A 22,128-nucleotide genomic window follows, 5' to 3' on the forward strand; every position below is an offset into this window, starting at 1 on the left:
TTATTTGAAGACCTTTCTAGTTCATCCTCTCTCATTACTGTGGTGATGGTTTCCTAATCAATAATGCAATTCCCCCCATCCTCTCACATCTCTCCTCCAATCACGTCTGAGAAATCTGTACCTTGGAATGTTGAGCTTCCAGTCCTAACTTTCCTTCAACCCTGTCTCAATGATGCTCCTATACTGTATTCCCAAATCCTGATCAATACTGTAAGGTCATCAGCCTTACCATTCATGCTTCTTGCATTAAAATCGATACAGTTTATCATTGTGGGCCTCATCCTGGCCCTGTCTTCCCTTCCCTACTGAACTGCCCTTCTGTATTTGATTGGACCTGCTCCTGACTTTACAACTACTGTGTTCCATTGACCTGCCAAATTAGTTTAAGCCTCCCCAAAAGCACAAGCAAATCTCCCAACAAGGTTATTGATCCATTAAGGTTCAGGTGCAACTCATCCAACTTCTATAGCTCCCACCTACCCCAGAAACTGTCCTAGTGATCCAAAAATCTAAAGCTGTCCCTCCTACACCATCCCTTTAGCCACACATTCATCTGACCTATCTTCTTATTTCAATGCTATGTAACATATGGCATTGGAAGTAACCAGGAGATTACAACCTTCTTGGTCTTCCTCCTTAATTTATCACCTGACTCTCTCAATTCCTATTCCAGGGCCTCATTTCTTTTTGTGGGACTGACATAATGCTGCAGCCACTCTGGGACATCCCCAGGCTTGGCACAGGGAGGCAACATACCATTCAAGTCTCATTTGCCGTCACAGAACCACCTGCCAGTTTCCCTGACAATCGAGTCCCCTATTATTAAAGCTCTCTGTCTTTTTCCTCCCCTGCTGTACAGCAGAGCCAACTGTATTGCCACACACATGGCTGTTGCTGCTTCCCCTGAGAAGCCGTTTGTTTAACAGTATCCAGTTTGAAAGGAGAATGGCCACCTGCACTACCTGCCCAAGCTTACCAGTCTTCCTGATGGTCACCCAATGTTTTTCTGCCAGCATAGCCCCTACATGTGGTGTAACCAGCTGACTAAATGTGCTGTCCATGACAGCTATAGGTTTGCTCCACAGTGGGTCCATCCACACCTTAAGCCACTTGATGTGGTCAATCAGAATCTGCAGCTGAGCACACTTCCTGTATGCATGGTCACCATGGAGACTGGAAGCGTCCCTAAAATCATATTTCAGGAGGAGCATTCCTAGGGGGCTGAGTTCTCCTGCCATTATAAACCTTACCAAGTACAAACAATAAATGAATGAATACTTGCACTTTTACTTTAAAAAATGAAATATTTACAAGGAATTATAAGTAATTGCCTTGTGGTTATTTCAGTGAAATATTTTTATTTGAGTAGTGCTTGTTTGTGTCTTTTTGGGTAACAAATTGTGATGAAGTACTGAGTCAGATAGTGAAGAAATTAAATGTATTCAATGAAACTCTAATATTTTAAGTTAAGGACTTCAAATGTGCTATACTCTCTTTATCTAACATGGTGTTATTTTCCAAATTGGTATAAAATAAAAATATTTTCAAATGTATTTCTGTTTTGCTATTAATATTTTGAAATTAGTCCACTTGTGAGTAATAAGAAAAGAAAGTTTCTCATGCAATTAGCATGAAAAAATATTCACATTATCCGATACTCTTGGAGTGGTTCAGTAAATAAATCTTTCACAGACCAGGATGGTTTATTTCCAATCTGTACTGGTTCCACATTGTTTAGGTGAGATGTTGTGTAGCCAAAATAATTGGCTTAGTAAGAAATATTGGTCATTTGTAATGTTAATAGCCATTAATGTCCAGTCATATCCTCTGGTGAGTAACCCCACTGTTTCCTTCAGTGAACTAATGTAGCACATCTGTAAATCTACTGTTTGTAAAAACATTGACAGACTTGTTTGAACAACTAGAAGGAAAATATTGGCATGAGAGCAAATGATTACACTATTGTCCTGTGTTTCTCTATAGAAATAAATATTAAAGTTTGGTCTTCTCTTTTTAGCTTTAGAAAATATTTAGAATTAACAAAAGAAACAAAGAACTGCGGATGCTGGAATCCTGAAACAAACAGAAATTGCTGGAAAAACTCAGCAGGTCTGGCAGCATTTGTAGAGACAGAGTTAATGTTTCAGGTCTAGTGACCGTTGTTCAGAATGAGTGTATATTCTGTTCTGTTCTTGGACTTTGAATTTTGGTTGCGTATTGTTTATGCTGAAATATTTAGAGAAAAATAATCTTGAATCAATGCCAAATTGCTAACATCGCTCCAATGAAGGCAAGATTTGCTTTTGTAAAGAACCTTTCACCACCTCTAGTTTCTTGTGTCATTTTATAGCCAATGAAGTATTTTTGAAGTGCACTGTAGTAAAGCAGAAAAAGAAAGTTGCCAAGTTCTAAAATAACAATGTTGTGATCACTAACTAATTTATTTTACTGATGCTGGTTGAAGGTATTAACTTTGACTAAGACTTCAGACAGAATTTTTCTGATTTTTTTTTACACTGAGAAGGCATACAGGTCTGCTGTTTAATGGCTTATCCAATTTCAGGAACCTCCAGCAGTGAAGTTACCCCTCAAAACAGGAACAGAATGTCAACCGAGGTTTTGCACTCCTGTCTTTAAAGAAGAGCTTGAATTCACAGTCTGCTACCTCTAAATGTCAAAGCGTTACAATTGAATCAGAGCGAACAAATTTCATGGGTTGGCTGATTTACACAATTATTAACAGCTCCAGGTGCAGGCCTGACCAGATGTAACGTGTGTACTCACGATGAAACAAAAAAATGTTTACAAATTTAAATTTAAAATGATCAGAATAAACAGAATGCTCATAGTAAAGTGATAAAATTCTGAAATCCTTTAGAAAGCTTCAAACGGCAATACAGTCCCTTGGCAGCTTTTCTCGAAGGCTACATACGCAGGGGATTAAAAACATTCAAAGGGAAAGGAAGTTCCCTCTTTCGGTTTGAAACTATAGCTGACTGGTTGTTACTGGCTTTGATAGTTCTCTGGTGTATGTAAGCAGCAGCTGACATTATAGTACCTACGCATTTGTTTTCCAGCTGATGATAACCTTGCAAAAACAGTTGTCAGGTTTCTGGGATATGTGTGTATGATTGGCAAGGTCTTTTTGCAGTTACAGCTGGTGAGGCGTCATTGCTTGGTATCATGTTTTCATGCAACACAAAACATTCTATAATCAGGGTTCTCCCGAAGAATCATTCTGTATCACTGATCAGTCAGGTAATCTCAGCTTTGTATAACTATCTTCAAAGCTGGGGTGTCTCCATCTGCTACTCCTCTTTCAAAGCAGGGTCTGTCATTGTGCCTGCATGTGCAGAAGGTGAGCATGTAACCTGACCTGTCTGGAATCCTGCCCTTGCTCTTCCAGAACAGTTTCTACTGGAAAATCAGTCATAGTGTTTTGCCAGAAAAGGGTAAACATTTATTTAAAAATGGATCCAAAACCACATAACCAGTTTTCTTTGTCTGTTGAATGTTATTTCCATAGAAGTTTGGGGGAATATGTGACTACGGCAGTGATCTAAATGCCTGGACATATGATTTGGGGACATATGGAATGAGCTGCCAGAGGATGTGGTGGAGGCTGGTACAATTGCAACATTTAAAAGGCATTTGGATGGGTATATGAATAGGAAGGATTTGGAGGGATAAGGGCCGGGTGCTGGCAGGTGGGACTAGATTGGGTTGGGATATCTGGTCGGCATGGACGGGTTGGACTGAAGGGTCTGTTTCCATGCTGTACATCTCTATGACTCTATAAGTTCAAATACTACCACAGCAACTCAGAAAATGAAATTCAATTAATTAAATCTTGAATAATAAAGATAATATTAGCAGTACTGGGCTACAAAACCATTGCAGTAGCATTAAAATAAAATCTGATTCTCCTTTTCCTTTAGAGAAGAACACCTTCCACCTTATCTCATCTATAGACCCTCAGAAATGTGATTGATTCTTAATAGCAAGCCACTTCATTGTATTCACAATGCAGTTCTCAAACATTATCACATAGACAATAAGACATGAGCAATGGAAATTAACATTATTGATAGCACCCACATCCCTAGGCTTCTTTGTTAATGACATTGAGACAATTTACTCATCTACTGCACCATATTCACTCCCAATAGGACATCTACCCAAACTTCCTTTAAAGCTTCTCTGTGACCTAGCCCTGAATAAAATTTTTCTCTAATTATTCTCCTGTCTTCCCTTTTGTATTGTCTTCATTCACCTTGTTAATGAAAACCATCTCCTGTTCCTTTGATCTTACTCCCATGTCCAACTTTAGATTAGATTACATTACAGTGTGGAAACAGGCCCTTCCGCCCAACAAGTCCACACCGATCCGCCAAAGCGCAACCCACCCATACCCCTACATTTACCCCTTACCTAACACAATGGGCAATTTAACTTGGCCAATTCACCTGACCTGCACATCTTTGGAGTGTGGGAGGAAACCGGAGCACCCGGAGGAAACCCGCGCAGACACGGGGAGAACGTGCAAACTCCACACAGTCAGTCGCCTGAGGCGGGAATTGAACCCAGCTCTCTGGCGCTGTGAGGCAGCAGTGCTAACCACTGTGCCACCGTGCCGCCCACTTATGCTTTTATTCCCCAAGTTAAATGATACTTAATATTGTAAACAGTTTCTTCTTTTCGGGCATTGTCTTCTCTTTGAATCTGAAATCACAATCCCTCTTCAATATCCATTGCTTATTCCCTCCGTTCTTCCAAGTTACCTTCTCATCCTCAGTCTCCCTTACTTTCTAAAATCCTTGAACATGCTGTTCCCCAGATCTTTTAACTGCACTAAACAAAATTGAAAATCTTGACAGTGAATGTTCTGTCAACAAGAAACAAACCACAGTACTTTGTAAAATAACTCACTTTTGTACTGTGCAGTTTTAAGTGTTCAAGTTTAAGAGACACCCATTTGAATCATTGTTGTGTAGTTTTATATTTTGTTTTAGCACTCCTGTAACATTTGAATGATACATTGAAATGCATAATACAAGCTACCAGATTAAACAAACATTTTTAAGCACCAAATAACTGAGAATGAGCAGATTAGGTAGTGACATATGATTTTGTTCCCAATATATGAATACCTTTTTTTTCTAACTTGCTCCCAAATCTTCCCCACCTCATTGAAGGCGCTGCCTTGTTTTTGGGAGACAGGTCTATAGGCACTAGTTGAATACCTCACTGTTCTTCAAATGTAAGGCATACAGTCAAAGTTGATTAGTTATTTTAGTACGGCTGTCTACAATAGTACTTTTCTGCCAGGAGGAAGAGAAGATCAACCAAAAGCAGGAACTAGGGCTGTTTTAGGGCTGACAAGGTGCCACATCAGAGATTTAAACAGCAGCTGGTGGTGTTATAGGCAACATTTTAGCATGGATAGAGAATAGTTAGCTGACAGGAAGTAGCACAAATGTATTTCTTTTCAGGTTGTTAGGATGTGAAATGTGGAGTACCACAGGGATCAGTGCTGGGACCGCAACTATTTATAATTCATATCAATGACTTGGACAAAGGGACCGAATGTATTGTTGCTAAACAAAGATAAGTAGGAATGTAAGTTGTGAAAAGGGTATAAGGCGTCTGCAAAGTAATATCGATATGTAAAGTCAGTGGGTAGAAATGAAGTAATATGTGAACAAATTCACTTTGGCAGTACGAACAGAAAAATAACATTATTTAAATGGAAAGGAGGTGAAGATGTGATGTATTGAGGGTTTTGGGTATCCTGGTAAAGGCATCTCAGATTGCTTTGCAGGTATATCAAGTAATTAGGAAGGCAAATGAAATGTTACCGTTTATTGCAAGGGAAATGGGTTATAAAAATAGGCATTTTTTTGTTATGGTATTATAGAGTACTGCTGAAGCCCCATCTAGAGTACTGTATACAATTTTGGTTTCCTTATTTAAGAAAGGATGTGAGTATATCAGAAACGGTTCAGAGAAGGTTTGTTTGACTGGTTCCTTATGAGAGGGCATTATACAGGCTAGGTCAGGTTTAGTAAAATTAGGGATATTGAAACATGTCAAGTTCTGAGGGGACTTGCCAGAGTGGATGCTGAAAGGATGTTTCCCCTTGTTGGAAAGCCGAGAACTAAGGGATACAATTTAAATATGAAAGCTTTCTCATTTAACATGGAGATGAAGGGGATTTTTCTCTCTGAGGGTTATGCATCTTTGGAACTCTCTTCCTCAGAGAACGATGAAGGCAGGTTATTGAATACTTTTAAAACTGAGGCAGGTAAATTCTTGAATAATGAGGGAGTCAGATGTGAGCAGCAGCCAAGAAAGTGGCATTGAGGTCACAATCAGTTCAGCCACAATCTCAATAAACAGCAGAACAGGCTGAAAGAAGTCAAGCTCCAAGTTCTGATGTTCTATTATCAAGTTCTTTGGCCAGTTGAGTTAACTTTATCACTGTGACATTAATGGTTTGACCTGGGAAGGAATTAACATCCCAAATATAAGCTAAAATTTCTAGACTGATCAACCTTACTTTGTGATTCATGCAAATTTTAAACACCACTCTAACAATTCCCCAAAGTTAATAAATTTGTAAATGTGTGCTGTGAAAGTGTTCAATTTCCTGATTCGTGCTTTCGGAATGCCATTTTTATTTTGGTAATTTAAAATTTAAATTAAAAAATGGGAGCATCTTATAGGGGAGGATAGTTAAACAGACATAACACAACTGCTGTTCAAAGAGTGTCCTGTGTTTATTTTAAAAATCAGTTTGAAGTTAGAAACCATTATGCATAAGTGTCCTCTTTCCATGGTTCTTGGTGGAACAAAGAACAAAAAGAATAAAGAAAATTTACAGCCCAGGAACATGCTCCTCGGTCCTCCAAGCCTAAGCCGATCCAAATCCACTGACTAAACCTATCGCCCATTTCCTAAGCATCTATATCCTTCTGCTCCACACCTCCTCATGCATCGGTACAGACACACCTTAAATGAATCTACCGTGCCTGCCTCTACTATCTCTGCTGGCAATGTGTTCCTACCACCTACCACCCTCTGTGTAAAGTACTTGCTGTGTATACCCCCCTTAAACCTTTCACCACTCACCTTGAACGCGTGACCTCTCATTATTGAATCCCTCACCCTGTATCTACCCTGTCTATACCCTTCATGATTTTGTGGACCTCAATCTGGTCCCCCCTCAATCTCCTTTTTTCTAATGAAAACAATCCTAACCTACTCAACCTCTCTTCATAGCTAGCATCTTCCATACCAGGCAACATCTTTGTAAACCTGCTCTGCACCCTCTCCAAAGCATCCACATCCTTTTGGTAATGTGGCGACCAGAACTGTACACAGTATTCTAAATGTGGCCGAACCAAAGTCTTGTACAATTTTAACATGACCTGACAGTTCTTATACTCAATACCTTGTCTGATGAAGGCAAGCATTCCAAATGCTTTTTTGACCACTCAATCTACCTGTGCAGCCACTTTCAGGGAACGATGAACCTGAACTCCCAGGTCTCTCTGCTCACCAACTTTTCCCAAGGATCTTCCTTTTACAGTATAGTTCGAACTTAAATGTCTATAGCTATCATCATAAGGAGTTTAAATTGCTCATATTATTTTCATGAATTGAAAGTTGCAGATGATTAACACATCCTAGGTGTGCCACATTTTTGCGAGGATAGATTTTTGATAGATGGACATTTTGGCTTTTATCCATGTGATTTCTAACAAACAGTTGAAGGCTGGGAGCAGCTTTGAGAAGCTGAGTGAGTCTGTCAGGATCTGTAGACTGGAAGCAAAGGAATTTCAGAGATTGCAGAGACACTGAACAAGAAAGCCATGCTTGAGCAGGGTGCCAACAATTGTTAAGGGAACTGGAGGGTCACCAAGCCAGACCCTGATAAATATCACATCAATTGGAGAATGAGAAGAACACTGAGGAGAATCAGCAAATTCCTAAGCGCTGGGGCACACCTTGATCTATCCCAACATCTCTTCTTTCTCAGGCAGCTGAGGGCATTTGGCATGACGGCGAATACCTTTGCCAGCTTTTATCGGTGCGCCACTGAGAGCATTCTGTCTGGATGTATCACTACTTGGTATGGCAACTGTACCATTATAGATTGGAGACGGTTACAGAGTGTGGTGAACTCAGCCTAGACAATCACAAAGGCCAACCTCCCACTTACAGAGTCCATCTGCCAGGCCCGCTGTCAAGATCCATCCCACCCTGGCAATGTTTTTCCACAACCTCTACCATCGGGGAGAAGGTTCTGGAGCTTGAACACACGCACCAACAGGTTTCGAAACAGTTTCTACCCTACTGTTGTTAGAGTACTGAATGGACTCACAAACTCTTAACATTTGCCTATACCTGTGTTTTTGTTTTTGCTGTTGTTTACCTATTATTTACTTATCTGTGCTACTTAACCCTGTGATCTGCCTGTATTGCTTGCAAGACAAAGCTTTTCACTGTACCTCGGTACACATGACAATAAATTCAATTCCATTCAGGAGATGTGAATGAATACACAAGATCCTAGTGTAGGGTCAGACTTATATAAATAACAACTTTTCATGAAATGTGATGCTGTTCATACTTGCTTTGTTTAGTTCTTATACAGTAAACTTTTTTTTAAAAGGTGAAATCTTGAAATGTAATACTTTCAATTACTAACTAGGAGTTTAATGTTCTTTGTAATTTACTGTTCTCCTTCATAATATGTTATTTTTGAAATGTAAAGAAATTTAGTGTTAGAGGGTTTATGCTTGCTAATTTATCTTTACTTTGGCTTCAGTCTAAAGTTATGGTCAATTATACACTCAATGCAGACTCCTGCAGTTATAACCATTGATCTTTGTGACCCAGTTTCCAAAAGAAAAGGAAATCATTGATTCTGCCAAGGAACATTTATTTAAAATCAGCTCTAATTTATGGTAAAACAAAATAACAATATAGTAATCGACTTTTTTTTCTTCCTTTCCCCAGATGATCCAAACAACAAAAACTCTGTTAGAAAATGGTGATGGAGTGTGGGAAAAAATAATGCAGTGTCAAAGAGCAGGTAAGTGCAGATTACTGCCTGAAAGTACAGAATCTAAATATTGTTGAACAGAAAGGCATGTTGACAAAGCTTTTTATCTTGCACTTACCAACAAAAATGGCAAGAATGCCAATTTTCAAACAATCACAATATATACTACAGGACAGAAGGATGCTGATTGGCTAGCAAGTCATTTCTGATTGGCCAAGACTTTACTATGGAGAAAGCAACAGGGAACTTTAGGTTCTCCAAGTTCCCAGGTAAATCAAAAAATGCACAAGGCTTGTACATATTTGTTTTATTTGCAGAGAATGGGGTCCTGCTTATGCACATCACTTTACAGGCTCAACTGAATAGTTTAAATCGCTTGCTAGCAATTAGCACACTTTTAGGATTCTTCTGCAAGTGTTGCCTAATTCTGGTATAAAATCTAACGGCAGACAAAAGTACCTTTTCTATGCTGAAAGAGTGCTTCGCTCACTAAGCATACCTGCTTTCTTGCTTACTATTATCCCTGCTTCCTGATCCAAAGAATCCCACTGGGATTAGACACCTGCATTTCATTGACTGGTCCACTTTCCCAATGACCCCAGAATCATCAGACCATCACTCTCAAAAATCAAAACCTGTAACCAGAGCATGCATTCCACCACCCCACCACCATCCAAGCTCCACTTTATTCCTGTTAACTCAGCTGCAAGTTTCCTTCCTGCTTCTCGGCTGCAACCTGCTCCAGAGAATTCCAGGGGCAGTACAGTGGGTCAGTGGTTAGCATTGCTGCCTCACAGCACCAGGGTCCCAGGTTCGATTCCAGCCTCTGATGACTGTCTGTGTGGAGTTTGCACATTCTCCCAGTGTCTGTGTGGGTTTCCTCCGGGTGCTCCTGTTTCCTCCCACAGTCCAAAGATGTGCAGGTCAGGTGAATTGGCCATGCTAAATTGCCCGTAGTGTTAGGTAAGGGGTAGATGTAGGGGTATGGGTGGGTTGCGCTTTGGCGGGTGCGGTGTGGACTTGTTGGGCCGAAGGGCCTGTTTCCACACTGTGAGTAATCTAATCTAATCTAATCTAATCTAAAAAATAATGATGAAAGGATGACAGCTTAAAAGTATCAAGGTCAATCCTACAGATCCAAGTGTGTAGTGGGTATACAGAGAGGAATGATGGCATTTTCTGCAGAAGAAATAAGAGTAATTATTCTGTAGGAGTAGAGAGATGTGGTACTAAAGCAAAACCATACAAGCCACCAACATTTTGAGTCATGTCTGAGGATAATAGGAAAAGTGCTGTCATGAGTTGGGGTCCTTGGATGCTGCCTGACCTGCTGTGCTTTTCCAGCAACACATTTTTCAGCAAAGTGCTGTCATGGTCAGACATAAGCAGTGACATTTAGCAGCACATCAGCCACTGCCATGAGTAAACTAAGTAAATACAGACCAAAGATCAACTGTCACCCTGGGTGTCTACAGCACTCAACATTGGAAATGGAGTAACAACAGTAATAGCAGGAACAAAAAGTGACATGGGAACTGTACTTCCAGGAAATAGAAAGAACAGCCAGTATACCATTAAGAGACAATGGGCAGAAACTTATAGGAGTCTGAGCAACCTGAACCGTGGTAAGATTAATGTTAGAATTGCGTGAGAAGTTCAGTAGCACATCTCTGTATCAGGAGACATCTCAGCCCATCTTTTATGCCCCTGACACACAGCTTGGCCAATTTCTCAGCAGCAGCAGCAAATTGCCATATAGGTATTACTGTTTGTAAAACGTCTTGCCTCATTAATATTGAGCTGTCTATTTTACCAAACATGCCAATAAGCTAGATGTTAATAATCTCGCCATGAAAGTCAAAGGGGGTACCTGGCAACTTCAGCTCACCATTTACTCCAAAGGACCTGCATGTTGGACACCAGGCACCAATATCTGGATTAGTGGTGCTGGAAGAGCACAGCAGTTCAGGCAGCATCCAAGGAGCTTTGAAATCGACGTTTCAGGCAAAAGCCCTTCATCAGGAATAAAGCTGAAGGGCTTTTGCCCGAAACGTCGATTCCGAAACTCCTTGGATGCTGCCTGAACTGCTGTGCTCTTCCAGCACCACTAATCCAGAATCTGGTTTCCAGCATCTGCAGTCATTGTTTTTACCAGGCACCAATATGTTAGGGCTCTCTCTATGGGCATTGGCTACATGTACCCTGCATTTTCTGTCTTTGCTTGGGCCATTTAGCACAAACACAAAGGAACGACTGAACCAAAGAACTGCAGATGCTGGAAATCCGAAACAAAATCAGAAATTGCTGGATAAACTCAGCAGGTTAGGCTGAACCCAGGTGTTCTGAAGAACTGTCACTGAACCCAAAACATGAACTCTGGGTTCTCTCCACAGATGTCACTTGACCTGCTGAGTTTTTCCAGTAATTTCTGACCTCCTTCACAAAGGAAGGACGATTGTCATTGTCAGCAGGCTTCAGTTAAGTAAAGGTAGAAAACTTTCAGTCAAAGGGTCCCAGCACAGTAAATCAAGGTCAGCGTCCGGTACCATTGCAAGAGCTTGAATATGGTCAACCACCCATTCAGGACAGTCAGTGTCAGAATGCTCGCCACAAATAGGTTCAGACCAAGCACCACATCTCTTGACTCATTTTTCCCTATTAGATTCTGCTTCCTTCTTGGAATGAGAGAGCAAGAGAGGTAATAAGGGAGATGAAAGCTAGTGGCACAGTTGTTATTGTTGTTGCAAGTGGGAGGTGTCCCAAATGAGTGATGAGGCAGCACAGAGGGCATGCAGGGTTAGTGCTGTTGGAGATTGGACTGAGTAACAACAAGTGAGATGAGATGTTGCAGGCAGTAGTGAGAGTGGTAGAGCATGAGCCTTGGTGGGACGTGGGTACAGTAGCATAGATGGTGAGTGTGAGGTAGTGGAGAGAAGATGGTGGCACTTGCACTGGCAGAGTGAAGAAGGTAATTGACTTTCTCCCTATAATGTTGGGCATTCCTCCAAACAGCTGAGGGCTACACTGACCCAGATGGCAACCCTGTCTTGGGCCTAGGATCCTGGTCTTCACTGTTTATCTGAGGGAAAGCCTAAGTCTGTGTCTGTACCACTTCATCTAGCTGAACCTCCAGGACCCTGCCTACAAAGCAGTGCACCAATTGCTTCCTGTCTGCCATGTCTGGGGCAAAATGTCAGGAACCGTGCAGGGCAGCTGCAGACTGACCCTACTTGTCTGAATGTACAATAGGCTTTTAAAGATGGCATGTGTGCAAAGGGTGCCAGTCAATTCTGGGATATCCAGTGAGTTGTGAGTTGTTCTGGGAATGGTACATATTAAGATGAGGCTAGAATCAGATGTGAGGGTTGCTATTGGGCAAAATAAGTCAGTAAATAGTAGGTGATAGATAATAGGATGAGTCTGTGAGGATATAGTGAGAAAACCTGTAGCTAAAAACCCTCCAAAAATTTTTTGATGTAACCCACACTAAGCCAAAAAAATCCAAAATTCAGCCTGTGTGTGTAATGCATGTGTAGACACTGATGAGAATCCTGGACTGCTCATTCATGAGAACAGTTGTGCGCATAGTGGATCATTTGGTATAAATGATAATCCATACTTATATTTTTTTATGTGATGATGGGACTGGCTGGATAGAAACGTAATATTGTAGTATTGTAGTCATGTGACCTCTAATATGAGTCAGTTACTGTAGACGTCCATGCCACAACCAGTTCAATAAAGAATATGGAACAAGTGATAGTGACAATGAGTGAACTGGTCTTGGTATGAATCAGGATGCAGACAGCAGAGTTTTGAGTATCATATTGCTGAGAGGGAGAGATAGAAAAGGGCAGAAAATGCTCAACTAAATTTTATGACTTTACCTAGAAAAGTATCAAATATAAAAGTAAGGAAGTGACAACAAAGTTGGATAAGAAATTGAATGGACCAAAGTTGAAGTTTTGTGTGACTGTGAGGGTAGGAGGCTGGAGCTGTGGGAAAAGCTTTTAGGAAAGGACATTGTGAGTATCGGCTAGAACAGAGAAGGTAACAGGGTTGAACAGTTTCAATTAATAGTGTGTGATTGTTTTGATCATTGGTGATTTAGCGTCAAGAGACATGGCTCAGAATTATCACAGAATTATAATTATTTTTCACACAGTGAATCAATAGAATAAGTAAGCTGCAATTTGTCAGGCAGAAGGCATGTACACATTTGCATGCTGAATGTGTACTGTTCAGCATATTAAGATAAGAATGGAAAACGTGATGTCGTTTAATCCTATCTAAGTAAGTGCTGCAATCTATGCATATGCAAATAGGGGACTGAAAGACTGTATGAATCAGCTCTCCAATATTGATTTGCCTTGAAGCAGCCAGTACCAGCACTCATGAAAACTGAGTCTAAGGATTCCCTGCAGGATCTGATAAAATAGATAGGTAACTTACTGGAATGTGGAGCTAGAAAAAGTGGGAGTCTGTTTCTTGATTCCACACCAAAAGACCCGGTTCCCACACCATCCCTTTTACCTGCCACACCTGAATCACTTAGTTATAAAATTGTCCAATATCTGGATGACTGTGGCCTTAACATTCAGGTAGTGCAAAGAATGTACCTTCCCCACTACCCTACACACACGCAAATATAGTTACACTTGAGTTTTGTTGAGGAAAAATACATAATATACACTAAATCCTCTGTATCCATTGGGATAGGGGCACAGACTTCCTATAGGGATCTGAAAACACATATAGCATTAACCTGTAACTCTTCTATGGATCACACATCAGACCGAATGAGACAATGAGGAAGAAAATGTGGGTCTGGGGTCAACCTTATAAAGTGTGGATTGGCAGGTAGCAAATTAATGGGTTATGAAGAGTGAGTGCAGCCTAAAATGGTTTGGTTGTGAACATAGGAGGTATAGTTAGTAAGTTTGCAGATGACACCAAAATTGGAGGTGTAGTGAACACTGAAGAGGATTACCTCAGAGTACAATGGGATCTTGATCAGACAGGCCAATGGGCTAAGGACTGGCAGATGGAGTTTAATTTAGGTAAATGTGAGTTGCTACATTTTGCAAAGGCAAATCAGAGCAGCACTTATACACTTAATGGTAAGGTCCTAGGGAGTGTTGCTGTACAAAGATACCTTGAAGTGCAGGTTCATAGTTACTTGAAAGTGGAGTCACAGATAGATCGGATAGTGAAGAAGGCGTTTGGCATGCTTATTTTTATTGGACAGTGCATTGAGTATAGGAGTTGGGAGATCATGTTACGGCTGTACAGGACATGGGTTAGGCCACGTTTGGAATATTGTGTGTAATTCTGGTCTCCCTTCTATTGGAAGGATGTTGTGAAACTTGAAAGGGTCAGAAAAGACTTACAAGGATGTTGCCAGGGTTGGAGGATTTGAGCAATAGGGAAAGGCTGAACAGGCTGGGGCTGTTTTCCCTGGAGTGTCGGAGGCTGAGGGGTGACCTTGTAGAGGTTTATAAAATCATGAGGGGCATGGATAGGATAAATAGACAAGGTCTTTTCCCTGGGGTGGGGTAGTCCACTAGTAGAGGACATAGGTTTAGAGTGAGAGGGGAAAGATTTAAAAGGGATCTAAGGGGCAATGTTTTCATGCAGAGGGTGGTGCGTGTATGGAATGAGCTGCCGGAGGAAGTGTTGGGAGCTAGTACAAGTCATCTGAATGGGTATATGAATAAGAAATGTTTAGAGGGTTGTGGGCCAAATACTGGTAAATGGGGCTAAATTAGGTTTGGATATCTGGTCAGCATGGATGAGTTGAACAGAAGGGTCTGTTTCTATGCTGCACATCTCTATGACTCTAAAAGGGAACGGTATAAATATTTGAGCAGAATGCATAACAAAATGAATGATACAAAGAAAAGTGCAAAAAAATTAGATGAGATTGGATATCCTCAGTTGAAGAACTAGTACCAATGCAAGTATAATGGGTCAGAGGGCCTACTTCTCTCATGTTACTGTCACTGACCCTTCAAAAGGGGAGCAGCTGCTTTCTATCCACTTTGTCCATATCCCCATAATCTTATTCACTTCACTTAAATCTCCTGTCAGCCTTCTGTGCTCTAAAGAAAACAACCCAAGCTTATCCAGCCTCTCTTCATAGCTAAACTGCCCCATTCTAGGCAGCATCAAAGAACAAAAAAATTTACAGACCCGGAACAGGCCCTTCGGCCCTCCAAGCCTGAGCTGATCCAAATCCACTGTCTAAACCTATCATCCAATTCCTAAGCATCTGTATCCCTCTGCTCCCCACCTACTCATGCATCTGTCCAGACGCACCTTAAATGAATCTACCATGCCTGCCTCTACTACCTCTGCTGGCAACACGTTCCAGGCACATACCACCCTCTGTGTAAAGTACTTGCTGCATATATCCCCCTTAAACTTTTCCCCTCTCACCTTGAATGCCTGACCTCTCATTATTGAATTCCTCACCCTGTATCTACCCTGTCTCTACCCTTCATGATTTTGTAAATCTCCAACAGATCCCCCCCTCAATCTCCTTTTTTCTAATGAAAACAATCCTAACCTACTCAACATCTCTTCATAGCTAGCACCTTCCATACCAGGCAACATCCTCGTAAAACTTCTCTGCACCCTCTCCAAAGCGTCCACATCCTTTTGGTAATGTGGTGACCAGAACTGTACACAGTATTCTAACTGCGGCCGAACCAAAGTCTTGTACAATTTTAACATGACCTGCCAGCTCTTTTACGCAAAACCCAGTACAATGAAGGCAAGCATTCCATATGCCTTCTTGACCACTCTATCCACCTGTGCAGCCACCTTTAGGGTACAATGGACCTGAACTCCCAGATCTCTCACATCCTGGTTTTTTAACCAAAGATTTTTATAGTTCAACTGATAAAGGCAAGTGTCCTCTATGCTTTTGTAACTACTCTATCAACCTGTCCTACCATCTTCAGGGGTCTGTGAACAAGCACTCAAGACCCTTCTGAACCTCTGAGCTTCTTAGTGTTTTTTTATTCATTGAGTGCTCCCTTGTCTTGTTAATCTTCCAGAATTAACCTTACACTTATCGGAGTTAAGTTCCATCTGCCACTGATCTGCCCATCTGATAACGAGTTTATGTCTTTCAGTATCTAAAGACCTCTTCCTTGCTGTCAACCATCTGGCCATTCTTCATGTCACCTGCAAACCTAATTATTATCACCCACAGTTTCTTATATATCACTTGTATATATCATGTACAATAAGGATCCCAGCATTGATCCCACTAGACACTAGCTTCTAGTCACATAAGTATCCTTTTACCATCACCCTCTGTCTCCTAATAATAAGCCAATTTTGGATCCATTTTGTCAAATTATCCTGAATTCCATATGCTTTTACCTTCTCCATTGGTCTGTCATATGGGACCTTGTCAAAGACTTTGCTGAAATCCATGTAAAGTACATCAACTGCATTACTCTATTCTACGCACCTGGTCACCTCCTTGCAAATTTCAATCTAATGTGTTAGGCATGACTTCCCTCTGACAAAGCCATACTGACTATCCCTGATCAAACTTTGCCTCTCCAAGTTGAGACTGATTCTCTCCTTCAGAATTTTCTCTAGTATCTTTTTCCTACCATTTGATCTAAGATGCATTGGTCTGTAATTCCCTGGTTTATCTCTGCCACCCTTCTTGGAAAGTGGAACCACTCTTTGGACCCAACCTTTCTTGACCACCTTTTAGTCTATCCCAGATGCAGATTTGAGCTATTGGAGGCACACATAAATGGTGGAAGTGAAATTTTGAATATGAATGGAATCTAAAAGAAAGGCTGACTTCGATCCAGTAAAGGAATTTCTCACCACCCTTCAATTGCCAGTTAGTTGTGTGCAAACGTTAATAAAGAGAGCATTACAGTTGGTTTGCAAAAACAATTGATTGACATTTCAACCTATTAATAGAGAGACATTAAAGAAAGAGAAACTCCAAGCTTCACAGATGTTGGATGATAAAGCAGTCCAGGACGTAATTCTTCATGTTAAGTGGTGTTATATATAGTTAAGTGCATATAGTCTTCTGTGTCCCTCCACAATATTAGTCCAATGTTCTACAAGGAGCTAGAACCAAGTTTCAGCTACAATTAACCATTGCTATTACTGATTCCATCAGCCCTTTATTTTACAGTCATTCATAGTGACATTTTAATTTATGAAACACCTTTGTAGCTGTCAAACCATTGACCTTAGATCCCTTGAAGTAAATTCCCACTAATCATTGCTAGGTAGGTGTGTACAAATGATTAAAAGCACCTTGGTAGATGTTGCCAAGCAGGATACAGGAAATGAATTGGACTTAGGAACTAACTGAATTTCTATTCAAAAGAGCTGGTGCACACTTGAAGACTTGAATAACATTCTTCAATGCTGTCATATTCTAAGGTTCTATTGGCCTTGATCACCTTTTCATGCCATCTTCCATTATCTGCCAATGAAAATATAACATACTTTAACTGAAGCTTTTCTCAAAAGCAATCAGTATCAGGGTCGATCAAATCGCAGCTGGAGGTGGAGCTATTGCAGTTGTTGTTCCCACTTACCTTAGGGAATAATTCCTCCCAGTACACCAACTGTTAGCCAAAGCCAGGTGTACTGTCTACAGGCACTGGTGTACTAGTGGGCAAGCACAGTGCACCTATTTCAACTTGAACTGCCTCATGTCCCTTTGCAAACCATTACCTTCATAAACATTAAGTAGAAGTTTGTCATTGTAAATGGTGCTGATAATGTTTCAATAAACAATTGGCATAAGGTGGATGTGGACTTTGCTGCACACAGAAAGTAAAATAAACTATTGAACAATCATGCGTTAAAGCAGTAGATGAAATTGCAAGTTTCTCAATAATTTAGGTTCAACAAATAGCATTCATAGACTTATCAAAAAAGAGCATTATCTACTTTTTAAAAAACTAATTACAGATAATTGTCCTGGAATAGATTGTTCAGAATTGTAGTTTCCACTTTATTATAGTTTATTGCTTCAGGTAATTTAATAAGAATACTTTTGCTGCTGGAGGGCATCACATGCTTAGCAGAAATTAATAGTGATGGATTAGGTATAAAGAAATTTATGTCTTCAACACCTCCAACACATTTAAGAGAGAATAAAGTTAATTAAATACATTTTTATCTGTGTTAAGCATATTCCCTAAAGATGTTTAAGCTGAAGGGTGAAGGAAAATCTAGAGGAAAACCTTTTTATTCACGTATCTATTCTCCATACGTATTGGGAGATAAAAAGTAAGTACAAGATTCAAAAGTACAATATCAAATTGTTTGATCCACTGGGTATGATTTCATGTCCCATTCTGTCTGGTGCTCCTCTAATATCCTTTCTTTAAGACTTTTAATTGTGATTCTATTTTCAAAAGGTGTTGTGTTCCTACTCAAATTACTGGATAAGAGGAATAGACAAATAGACCTGGACTGCACACCATACTTTTACCCCTGTTTTTGGGCAGAAACAGAGTAATACTGAAATGAAGAATGAGTGTGTTTCTGTATTTTGCCTAAGTCAATCAGGGCATAACCACTAGAGACAAAGACTGAAGTGAGTTGAAGCCTTACAGAGAGTCTTGTGACTCGAAAAGGACTTTGATACATGACAAATTCTCTGTGCTGGACTTACTCGGAAGGTCTGAGGTTACAGGGCCAAAATATTAAGGCACAACTACCTGTAAGAACTCAGCTTTTCAGAGAAGCTTCCTTCTGCAATTCTTGGCATTTCAGCCATTCTATTCAGTGCAAAAACATTCGCAAAGGAAGAACAAGAGTGATATTGCAAACCACAACCATGACCACCACCACCATCCCTCCACACTCTCTCAGTTATGTAACATAAGCAATAGATGGAGTTTCTTCAGGATGTCACTCTTGACCTTGTGACGTATTTATGAAAGAAGAGAGGTGCTTGCAGGTGCCTTTACCATGCCCAGAGTCTCTAACAATACAGAGTGAGCAACTGGACATCAGTGAGGGCCAGTGTAAGAGTAAATAAAAATTCTGTGGGGAGGTGATTTCAGACCTGCAACAGCAGTTTTCCCATTACCACAGCTGGCACTGCCTGTGGCAGTTGAGGTAACCATAGCCTTGAGTTTCAATGATTAAGGTTATTCTGATCCACAGTTGGATCAATACAGTGTTAGCCAAGTTGCCGTACGTTTGTGCAAAAGCAAGTCACAGATGCGCTGCTGTGACTAGTTAATTCATCTTATTCCTCATGGACATGAAGAGACAGCAGGAAAAAGCTTTTGCAGGATTTCTACAAGGCAGAATATTTCTTACCACTTACTTGGCTATCGGTGTCATTGACAAGACTAGCATTGTTACATATCCCTAATTGCTCTTGAAGCTGAGCTTTTCCTTAGGCAGTGAAGAGTCAGTCATATTGGATTCTATAGCAATTGATGACAATTGTCAATGCCACCATGATGATACTAGTTTTCACTTTATTACTTCTATATAAATTCTTCCAGCTGCTTTTGTGGAGTTTGAGCCAATGACCCCAGATAATAAGCCTGAGCCTCTGGATGACTAGTCTAGTGACATTACCACTATGCAACATTCTTTTTCAAGTGGCGTTGACAGCATTCAAATGGCCCTGACCAATAAACTCGACAGCTTCATCAACCATAGAATTTAAAACCTTTAAGGGACCCAACACCATAATAAGTGTGCAGAAAACAGATTAAACAAAATTTTTGCCTCACATATCCTGCTTCCAAAGAAACATTTGCCGCAAAATTCAATTCCGTAGAACTCATTTTGTTTTTAGCATGGCTGCCATTCTTGATCCTTGTTGACTGCTAATTGATTTCTGCTGGCTGTTGCTGAGTTTAGAGAACTGGTGGAGGTTGTATGTTTATGTTACTTGCTGAAATCTTGTAAATTGGAAGTGGTGTGGCAAATCCTGAAGACCTAGGTCCTGGCTTCAAGGCAAATGCACAAAACATGGATTGCATTCTGCAGACCAAACTGGTTGTTAAGATTGAGCAGTTGGAAGTATCTCCAGCTGTTAGTGAGTCCAAGTTGTCCAGTGGTGCTAAGTGTTGAGTGTGAGGTGAAGTTATGAATGTTAGATATGAAGAATGACTGATAAAGAGATTGTTGGCAAATGAATGAAAATGGGGTTATAACTTACCCAGTATCTAAGGAAAGAGTTCAGTTGTGAAAATATTGTATTTGAAGATTAATTGACTAATTTGGTCAATGGTGTGATGGCACTACTTCCAGGTCCTTGGGGCTAAAAAGCTACCATTGACTGAGGTAGCTATCTGCTCCCACTATCTTCTCTGGGTTTATCCAGGCCTCCTGTCCACCTACTGTGCCACTACCTCAGTCCTGCATCTGAGAACTTTAGAGTATACTTCCTGCTCTATTGTGCCTATAGTCAGTCTTCCTGCAGGTCAGAACCTCATTCCCAAAGATTTCTAGCACCTGTTCCCACCATAATGTACATCTCCTTTACAGGTCAAGCTAGCTTTAAGTTGTGTATGATGAGCAACCACAACGTAATAGAATTCCTCATCAAGATAGAGAGTGACATAATTGGTTCTGAGAGTAGGGTCTTGCATCTGAATAAAATAAATCATGATGGTATGTGGTGTGAGCTGGCTATGGGGAGATTGGGAGGCATTACTTAAAGGAATGGTGTTGGAAGGGAAATGGCAAACATTCAGAGAGCATGGGTGAGCATAGAAGATAGGAGCAGCAGTAAGCCATTCGACTCCTCAAACCTCTTCCACCAGTCAATATGATCATGGCTGATCATTGAGCTCAATATCCCACCCATTCTCCCCCCCGCCATATCCTTTGATCCTTTTAACCACAGGAGTTACCTCTACCTCCTGTGACAGAGAATTCTACATACACCACTCTCCAGGTGAACAAATATCTGCTACTGCTGTCCCATTATCTTTAACCCTGCCTCTGGTCTCCCTCACCATCGGGAACATCGTTCCTGCATCTAACCTGTCTAGTCCTGATAGAATTTTGTCGATTTCTAAGCAAGCTTTCCTCCTCCAGCAAATACAATCCTAATTGTCTCAATCTCTCCTCATACATCAGTGCTGCCATCCCAAGAATTGATTTAGTGAACCTTCATTACACTCCCAGCATTCGACAAGGTTCCCCATGGGAGACTGATTAGCAAGGTTAGATCTCATGGAATACAGGGAGAACTAGACATTTGGATATAGAACTGGCTCAAAGGTAGAGACAGAGGTTGGTGGTGGAGGGTTGTTTTTCAGATTGGAAGCCTGTAACCAGTGGAGTGCCGCAAGGATTGGTGCTGGGTCCTCTACTTTTTGTCATTTACATAAATGATTTGGATGTGAGCTTAAGAGGTACAGTTAGTAAGTTTGCAGATGACACCAAAATTGAAGGTGTAGTGGACAGCGAAGAGGGTTACCTCAGATTACAATAGGATCTGGACCAGATGGGCCAATGGGCTGAGAAGTGGCAGATGCAGTTTAATTCAGATAAATGCGAGGTGCTGCATTTTGGGAAAGCAAATCTTAGCAGGACTTGTACTCTTAATGGTAAGGTCCTAGGGAATGTTGCTGAACAAAGAGACCTTGGAGTACAGGTTCATAGCTCCTTGAAAGTGGAGTCGCAGGTAGATAGGATAATGAAGAAGGTGTTTGGTATGCTTTCTTTTATTGGTCAGAGTATTGAGTACAGGAGTTGGGAGGTCATGTTGCAGCTGTACAGGACATTGGTTAGGCCACTGTTGGAATATTGCGTGCAATTCTGGTCTCCTTCCCATCGGAAAGATGTTGTGAAACTTGAAAGGGTTCAGAAAAGATTTACAAGGATGTTGCCAGGATTGGAGGATTTGAGCTATAGGGAGAGACTGAACAGGCTGGGGCTGTTTTCCCTGAGGCGTCAGAGGCTGAGGGGTGACCTTATAGAGGTTTACAAAATTATGAGGGGCATGGATAGGATAAATAGACAAAGTCTTTTCCCTGGGGTGGGTGAGTCCAGAACTAGAGGGTATAGGTTTAGGG

At 40.9% G+C, this 22,128-nt stretch overlaps 1 protein-coding gene across 1 annotated transcript in view; it reads left to right on the plus strand.

The window, feature by feature from the left end:
• Positions 1-22,128, plus strand: part of plcl2 (phospholipase C like 2) — a 278,448-nt gene that overhangs the window by 242,617 nt on the left and 13,703 nt on the right. The window contains exon 4 of the mRNA XM_072575710.1: positions 9,025-9,100. Coding sequence (XP_072431811.1) covers positions 9,025-9,100 — 76 coding nt within the window. The remainder of the gene's footprint in view (positions 1-9,024; positions 9,101-22,128) is intronic.

This window comes from Chiloscyllium punctatum, chromosome 8, assembly GCF_047496795.1.
Source record: "Chiloscyllium punctatum isolate Juve2018m chromosome 8, sChiPun1.3, whole genome shotgun sequence".
Taxonomy (NCBI): domain Eukaryota; kingdom Metazoa; phylum Chordata; class Chondrichthyes; order Orectolobiformes; family Hemiscylliidae; genus Chiloscyllium; species Chiloscyllium punctatum.